This window comes from Tupaia chinensis, unplaced genomic scaffold (genome assembly GCF_000334495.1).
Source record: "Tupaia chinensis unplaced genomic scaffold, TupChi_1.0 Scaffold144058_2, whole genome shotgun sequence".
NCBI classification, from domain to species: domain Eukaryota; kingdom Metazoa; phylum Chordata; class Mammalia; order Scandentia; family Tupaiidae; genus Tupaia; species Tupaia belangeri.
Window position 1 is genome coordinate 1,628,348 of NW_006203911.1, and position 9,441 is coordinate 1,637,788.

Genomic DNA, 9,441 nt, shown 5'->3' on the forward strand with positions numbered 1-9,441 from the left:
GGGGGCTCAGTTTTCGAAACATTGTTTGAAATACTTGAGAAATTACCAAGTGGAAGTTTTAGCTGGCAGCTGGATAGAAGAGTCTAGTGTTCTAAGGGAATTGGTTTTCACATGGATACCAAGTAAACCACACTCTCTTCCTCACAACTAGTGTTTAGGAGTTCTTGGAAGATAGCTACTCTGGCTACACAGTTTCTAGAATAAAAGGCAGAAGAAAAAGTATTCTTCAGATCCAAAGATTGTGCCTGACCCAAACTTGGTAGATAGATAAATACTGCTTTCTCTTTTGTCTTGCAGCTGAAGTCAGCTTGACTATTTCTCCTCAACTAGTGTGATTTTGATCACATACTCTTCTTTAAGCCTTAGTTTTCTCATCTATAAAAACAAAATATTAATAACCTGGAGTAATCGGATTTTATGGTTTTATGGATCACTTGTTCAAAATATTCAGACAAGATAGTTGAGGACTAACCATGAGCTAATGAATTAAGGGGAATTGTGCTTACACTTGCATTTCCTATTGGAAGCATATTTAAGAATAGTAAAAGATTTGGGGACCAGCAGTTAGCGTAATGGCTATGTCACTGGACTCCCACGTAGTTGACCGTGGTTTGTGTCCCAGACCCGGTGGCTGAAAATTCATGCCAGGCATGTGTGTGTGCGTGCCCAAGATCGCGAGAGGAGAATGGAGGAGAAGGGATTGCGGCATGACCATCTCCCCCAGGGGTTGATTTCTGTCTCTCTGTCTCTCTCTGTCTGTCTGGTGAGCGCACGCGCCCTATAGCAAAACAAAACCTAAAAAAAAAAAAGCAATAGTAAGAGATTTGGCCCAGGTCCACTCAGAATTTCCATATAAAAAAATCATAGTTGCAGTTCAGGCCTGGAGTTTCCAGTAACCAAAAAACCTATTGTCCTTTACAAAGGATCCTAAAACTGTAATTTATGAACCCAATCTATTTAACTCAGTATCACCCTGTTGATTTAGTCCTGTAGATCTCAATTATTACACGTGATTATCCATGTAGATGCTTTCATTTTACAGCCCCACAGTAGCAGTGGTGGTATAGCATTTTGAAGACATACATCTAGGATTTTTACAAAATATTATGAGAGATATGGACTGAAATTAATCCAGTCTATGGAACACTAACCAATTTCTTAGTATAAGCACATGGATATTGCAAATATATTTACATTCATTACCATCTATGTGTAACGGTCAAATTGCACTGCTTTTTTTAAAAAATAACTCTTTCTGTTATGTTGGATTTAGTCATAACCACTCAGATTGACATATTAACATCCACATATTTACATATGTCCCTCTTACATATTTCTTATTAGTCAATTATTTTATAAAGTATACATTATTTCATCAACATAATTTCCCCTAACCTTGCTCTTTACCTAAACAGCTACTTCTAAACACTTAGGCAGAACAATTCAATTATTCTTAACAAGGCTTCATTTTCAGGCAAAGAAAACACTGTGAATAAAACTGTGAGCAAGATTTCATAAAACATTAATTTTTTGAGATTCACAGTGGAAGATTAGGGACTGTGCTTCAATATTTTCTGTAGAGCAAATTTCACTTCTTGGTTTCTCAAACTATAGATGAGAGGATTTAACATGGGAATCACCATTGTATAAAATACTGAGATAGTCTGATTTCCTGCTTGGGATCCATGTCCAGAGGGCTGCAAGTAAGTGTACATAGTTGTTCCATAGTACAGGCCAACAGCAGTTAAGTGGGAAGCACAGGTAGAGAAGGCTTTCTGTTTTCCGGAAACTGAAGGAATTCCCAGGATAGTCATTAGGATGAACATGTAGGAGATAAGGATCACCACAATAGAGGTGACCAGGGTGAATCCACCACAACCAACAATCAAAAGCTGAGTGACCCAGGGGTCTGAGCAAGCCAGTGCGAGTAGTGGTGGGATGTCACAAAAGAAGTGGGAGAGGACATATGGTTGACAGAATGATAGTTGTGTTATGGAAGTTGTCACAGCAACCATGTTAACTAACCCACCAAAGTAGCATCCTACTACCAAGAGAAAGCAACGGACTCTCGACATGGTAATGTGGTAGAGCAGTGGGTGACAGATGGCAGTATAACGGTCATAGGCCATGGAAGCCAAAAAATTGCATTCGGCAGAGGCAAAGATTATGAACAAGCCCATTTGAGTTATGCATTCAAGAAAAGAAACATCATGCAGCTTAGATAACAAATTTGCTAAAGTTTTTGGGGTTGTAATGGAAGAGAAGCAGACATCAAGTAAGGACAGATTAGAGAGAAAAAAGTACATAGGAGTATGGAGGCGAGGACTGACTCTGATTAGGACCACCAGGCCTAGGTTTCCCAACACAGTGACAACATAAACCATAAAGAAAATTCCAAATAGCAGGACCTCAAGCTTAGGGTTATCTGTCATGCCAAGAAGGATGAAGTCAGTCACTGTAGATGAATTTTCCATTAAAGTAAGTTGAAAAATATTCTTAACTTGTTAAAAACTCTTTAGACATGCTTTAAGTGAGGAAAGAAAAGAAAACTGGATGTTGGTAAAAATATAAATCCATGAAAATCTCCAATCCCTCCCCCATCAATATTCTCAGTTTAAACCCCTTCCCAAATAGTATCACCATGTCCAAGGAATAATGTTAAAGATGTAATGGCTGAAACAAAAAGGACATAAAGAAGGTAAAGAAAATTTAGAAGGTAAATGGAACACAGAGAGGAAATTAAAGAGCTCAAATGCAAAAGGCACTGAATATTTGTTGAAGGAATCAATAAGTGAGGGAGACAATATTCTCAGTTTAAACCTCTTCCCAAATAGTATCACCATGTCCAAGGAATAATGTTAAAGATGTAATGGCTGAAACAAAAAGGACATAAAGAAGGTAAAGAAAATTTAGAAGGTAAATGGAACACAGAGAGGAAATTAAAGAGCTCAAATGCAAAAGGCACTGAATATTTGTTGAAGGAATCAATAAGTGAGGGAGAAAGAAACAAATATCATCAAGAGATTCTCTTTACTGAAAGAAGGCTGTGAACTCTTGAAGAAAATGATTCTAGGAATTCCATCTCAATCTCCTTTTATTTTAATTAAACAAAATTATTCAGTGACTATTACTCCTTTTCCAGGTGCTTTTCTTCTTTTTTAAAAATGTTTTATACATTAAATCACTGTATATCATCATTACTGCATGCAAAATGAATTTTCACAGCATCAATACACAGTATATTAGTCCGGCTAAAGATATTATCATACACATTATCATCAGCAGATAGTTTTCCATTTTTGTGTCCCTTAAGTGTTTTGTTTCTTTCTTTTCACCTCGATTCCTTTCCTCTCATAAGTCCCACTTCTCCTTCTGTATTTATGACATTAGTTTGGAAACAAAAGTCACCAATACTTACTGTTCTGCTTGACCAGTATAGGGTTTTCCAGGATTTTGATGATTTCTTCAGTAGTACATTATTGCAGAAATCATAATGCCCGTAAATGGTTATAAGAAACTAGGCTCAAGTTTAAAGGTATCACTTAGATCCTGTGAAACAGCAACCAAAGAAGGACTAAGCACTTTAGGAATCACGCAAAGCCTGAGTGATCATCACCTGAGTGATTCTTTCACCATGCTTAGGGTAAAGGTAAGGCAGAAAAACAGGCTGTGAATTCCACAAAAATGTACTGAATATATATGTACAAGAAAAGGACCAGATCACACAATGGGTGGAGTCAAGAAGCACTGAGGCTAAGTGTATGGGTTCTGTCTCTCTATCTGGGCACAGGCTATCTCTAATGATTGCCACCTCACATAAATGCCTGGGCCTTGTCCTGGGGTGAAGAACCACACACAGAGAGGGTTGAGCCCATGCAAATCTATCTCCATTTATAGAATTTAACACAGAGTCCTATGGCTCACTGGACATCAGTGAGTGGTATCTGGAAGGCATCTCTGTATGTGGCTAGATCTGGACAAGTGAACCTCTGCAAACTCTCTCAACCTTTTTTAAAAAGAAAGTCATGAATAGGCTCCATGGTGCAGTGGTAATGCCCTGCTCATGCAGAAGCTGGATCTCACACGGTGACCATGGTTTAAAATTCCCTGGCCTGGTTCTTTTCTGGCTGTAGTAGTTAGGATCTTTAAATCTGGAGTTTGATGGACATATTTGAATCCTAGCTCAGGTGATCACAGGCTCCATGACCTAGAAATAAACCTAACTAAGCTTCAATTCACTAATCTGTGAAAGAGACATTGGTAGGACTTACACCATGGGGCAATTCTGAAGACAGAATGAAAATGAAATATTGTAAGTAAAGCACTTGCTACATATTAGGTGCTCACTGAATTCTACTTTTTCCATTCCCTCGTGACCACTCTCATTTATGTATTTATTACATTTCTTCTCTACTATTCTACCAAATAGAAGGAAAGATGTGGTTTGTGTACATACATTGTTATCAATTTAGATTTATAGAAGTGAATCTTAGAGAAATTTAAGTATAATCTCCATGCTTCATTCCTTAACTATCCCTCAGACATACACACACAGCTTGCCCAAAACAGATAAAAGAAGGGTCTTTTGCTTGTAGTACTTCACTCCCTTGTGTTCTTCCCAAACTATAGAGGTTAACCCCTGATGCTGTGCACAGCAACATGTCTAAGAGAACACTCAGAAATTTTAACTTCCACATGGGAAGACTGGAGGAGAAAATATTGGGCTGAATGGAGGTAGCAGAAAGAGAACTGATTTCAGAGACAAAGAGAAGAGTTCTAGTCTTGACACTAATTTCTATTGTCGTTCAGCTATGGAAAAATCACATAACCTTTTTGAACCTCATATTTTTTCATTTTAAAACTGGAAAAAACAATACCTGTTATGCCTTCTTTTAGGGTTGGCATGAGGATCAAATAAGATAATGAATGTGAAAGCACTCCATAAACTCTGAAGGGTGATACAATACACACGGAACAGATCTCTATTATTATTCCATCATGAAAGGTGGGAGAAGAAGTCAGAATATATCAATATGATCATTTTCTGCTGCCTGCTCCAGCTTCTGCTTACAGAGCTGTACTCTTTGCCCTCCCACTCACCCCCTACACACATCATCATCTGTTCTGCCTCTCCCCTCTGAAAGTTTCAGGCTATGAAGGTTTAAACAAACACCTCTAATCTGTTCACATAGCTTGCATCATGAGAAAGGCAGGTTTTCAATGTTAGTTTCATATTCTTGTATCATATCTGAAATTTCCCATTTAGGTTAATTCTGTCTATATGCATTGTAAATATTCAGTAAATATTACTTGAATGAGTAAATGATTCTCTATTAGTCTCCAAATTACAGTATTAACTTTTTTATTTAAAATAAGATTGAGTTGATTTTTCATCCCAAAGGAAATAAACATACAAAATTAAGATTTTATGAAGTAAATGGTTTGATATTCCCATCCACACACGCTGCTGCATTAACTAGTGTCATGATATTAACCAGAACAGGTTTATTATTATCTTGGTCACTGTGTCTTGGATATTTACTTGGAAATAATCAGAAACTTCTATTTTCTGAAGAAGTGACCTTTTGTATTTTTCTAAATGTATTCATGTGCTTGTCCCTAAAGGCATTTCAATTATAGTACTTGTTCTTTAAAAAAAAAAAAATGCCTACTCCCTTTTTTCAGTTTCTCAACTATGTATTATTATAAACCTCCCAAGAATAGCCTAACATTTAGAATTTATGTAAAGCTTCACTTCTCTACCTATTTAATAAAATGTCTTGAGTGTTTCATAAGTGCAGGCTTTCTAAAAGATCATCTGTTCCAACTCATCCATTCCCAGGTAGAGAAACAGAACAGAGAAGTCAGGTGTCCTAAAGATTTGAACTGATGTGGGAATCCAAGTGTACTGACCCACTACAGTGACTTTTTCATAACACTGTCTTACTTTCTCATTATGTTTTTCTGAAGTTATTCTGGAGGAAACTTTCACCTTTGGCACATTCATTAGAAGAATGAATAATAACAGATGGAAACTCTTTTTCTATCATTATATTTGAGCTATATGATCTCAAGCAAATTGCTAGCTCTTTCTGGGTCCTAGTTTCTTCATCAATAAAATGGAGCAGTTAGACCAGATGGTCTCTGAGGTTCTTCTAGTTTTGAGCTCTAATTTCCCATGGCTCTATGAATGAAACTGTACATGAATCACTGATCATTCTCAATATCTGATTGAGGGAAGCTGGAAGAATGAATTGCTGTGATTCCATGAGTCTATGCTATACAAATCACTTCACCCTTCTCTAATCTTTCAACCCTCACAGTATCAAAAATGTCGTATTGATGATTGGTTTCATAAAAATCCCTGAGGCAAGAGCATGAGAGGGATACTTTCCAAATTCTCCAGCTACCTTAAGACAGAAAGAACATCAAAGATCTGGGTATAGGAGCCAGACACATCCTAACAATATGGTTGGGCAAATTGCTCAACCTCTCTGCCATCCATTTGCTTACACAAATTGGAAGCAATATTACCTCACTGGCTGTTCTGCAGATTAGGTTTTAAAAAGACATAGAATCAACCCAAATGTCCAAGAACAGATGAATGGACTGAAAACAGTGTGGATCATATAGTCTATGAAATAATATTCAGCCATAAAAAAAAACAATGACACCCTGACACGTGATAGGACGTGGACAAATATGGAAAATTTAATGCTAAGCAAAACAAACGAGACTATGAAAGATGGGCACTATATGTCCCCACTCAATACTCACTGAATGTCTGCACTCTCTATGGCAGAAACTGAAAGATATTAAGTTATGAAAACATGGAAATCAACTGTGGATACTAAAGACAGTGTGGGAGGTGGCTGGGAAATCACAGGGGTTGAAAATGTCAGGGGGTGGGGTGGGAGCGAGGGAGTCAAAGAGGAAAAAGAAGAAAAACCTTTAACAGACACGAAAATGGAAAATTATGTGTTGATGATGATGTGAAAGGTAATATTTTTTACTGGACTCATATACAGTGTATTCATGCTGGGGAAAATTTTTTTTAAATACTGAATGTCTGCTCTCTATACCAGAAACTGAAAGATTAGCAAGGAGGCCAAGTGTAGATACTAGAGGCAGTATAGAAGGAGGACAATAGAGAGTTGGGGGGGGGACTGGAAGGTGGCATGGTGGTTAAGGGCACTGGACTCCCATATGACTGACCATGGTTTGAGTCCTGGACCTGGCAGCTTGCTTTCTCATTCTCTCTTTCTCTTTCTCTCTCTCTCTCTCTGTTGCTCTGTCCCTCTCTGGACAAATTTAAATTTTAAAAAAGTTAAATAAAATAATTCTTTTAAAAAATAGGAAGTGAGTAATATGGGGTGGGAGGGAGGAGATCAGGGAAAAATAAAACATTTCATAAACACAAAAATGAAAAGTTTTCTGGTGACAATAATGTATACAGCAATGTCTTTGAGTTGACTAATATGCACCATATTCATGCTGGGGAAAACCATGTTTTACACTGTAAAGATGTACAGTGATTAAACATAAATAAAAAAACAAAAAAGCAAATACATATATATATGTGTGTGTGTGTATAAATTATATATATATATATATATAGGGGCTGGGAGGTGGTGTGCTGGCATGAGTTTGAGCCACTGAGTCTGGGACTTGAACTGCAGTCAACTACATGGGAGTCCAGCAACATAGCCATTACACCAACTGCTGGTCCCAAAAGTTCATTTTTATCGTGTGATTCAATATATATGGAATGTACAGAAATAGGCACATCTATAGAGACAGAAAGTATAACAGATTAAGTAGACTAGTGCTTGCCAGGGTCTTGAGCAGTGCAGAAATGGGAGGTATGGGATTCTTTTCTGTGATGAAATGTTTTAAAACTGATTGTGGTGATGTTGCACAACTCTAAATGAGTTAAAAATCTATTAAATTGTACACTTTAGATGCATGAATTGTAAGGTATGAAAATTGTATCTCAATGAAGCTGTTACCAAAAAATCATGTTAAATATTGGGGGGAGGGGGGAAATATCCATTATAGATCGATCACCTTTGACTGCATCTAAATCCTTCTACTGACCTATAGCAGAGAATCCTGGTAAACACTGGATGAGATCACCAATTAGATGTATTTTGAAAAATTTAACAATGACGAATGAAATGCATTCAAAGAAAACAATATAATTATAATTGGAGAAATAAAGTGAATAAATTGAAAGAGACACCTTAGTCCTGACTGGCAAAGCTAAAATAGAAGAAAGGTGACACTTAAATTAATGCATAGATTAAATTAAATGTAATGTCAATTAAAATTTGGACAGAATAGTTTACAAGCCTTAGAAAATTTATAGGAACATTTACCTAGATGAATATGAAGACCAAAAGATATTACTTTAGATAGTGTCTCAGTTTTTAAACTTTATTACAAAGCTATACACGTAAAAAGACTGCTTGCCATTGGGTTAAAAATAAAGATTGATCAGGGAAATAGATACTTTTTAAAGAAAAAGAAATAAACTCTTATAATAACTTCTTTGGTGGACTAGAACACACACACACACACAAATACACACACACATATGTAAAGGAAGCACGAACAAATAAATGCTGCTGGGAAAATTATGTTAGTAGGAAGACAAGTGACATTGGATATGCAGCTCACATTGTATGCTTCAATAAATTCCAAATGGATCAAGAAGTAAAACATAAAAATGTAAGCTCTGAAACTAGAAAAAAAACAGAAGAGCATTTTTTAATCTAGCTGTTCTGTCCATTGAAAAAAAATGAGATAACATCAAAGCCAGAATGATGTTCAGAACCAGGATGATGTGTTAAAATACATGAATAAAACTCTTTTGCCTGTCTTATTATAATAAAATAAAGATTAATAAAAAGGAAATAACTCGAAGTGGAAATATATGTAGTGAATAGAACTTTTAAACACTCTAGTTAAAACATATAAAGAGATAATAAAGTACATGAGATCCATGTATGAAGCTCACTTGACATGTTCTCTTGCTAAAATAGAATGGATAGGATTTACCATAGGGAACACACTGAGTATGTAGTCACATAACAAAACATGTGAGCTTAGCAAAACAGAAATTAAAACACAAAGTTTCCCCCAACTTGGTAGGTATGTATGTATTTAAGACTACTATTAGGAAACAGGTTTCAATGTAAATTGCTGGTGGCAATGTACATTTCTGGAACATACTATGGCAATGTGGAGCTGCTTTTTGACTAGAAATTCCATTAGCAGGAATATACCTCCAAAGATATAACTCAAAATAAATGAAAATAAATTATGCAAAAATGTTCATTACATTGCTATTTAAATATCCATCTATTATATGTGTATGTGTGTAATTCACCATGTATAATAAGACCTTGTTACTGCCCTCAGAAAACCTATAATAGAGTA

At 36.2% G+C, this 9,441-nt stretch overlaps 1 protein-coding gene across 1 annotated transcript; it reads right to left on the reverse strand.

The window, feature by feature from the left end:
- Positions 1–1,550: 1,550 nt before the first annotated feature.
- Positions 1,551–2,474, reverse strand: LOC102476037 (olfactory receptor 1052-like). The gene has a single exon (XM_006165879.1). It carries the CDS (start codon positions 2,472–2,474, stop codon positions 1,551–1,553), a length of 924 nt encoding a protein of 307 aa, XP_006165941.1.
- Positions 2,475–9,441: the final 6,967 nt, after the last annotated feature.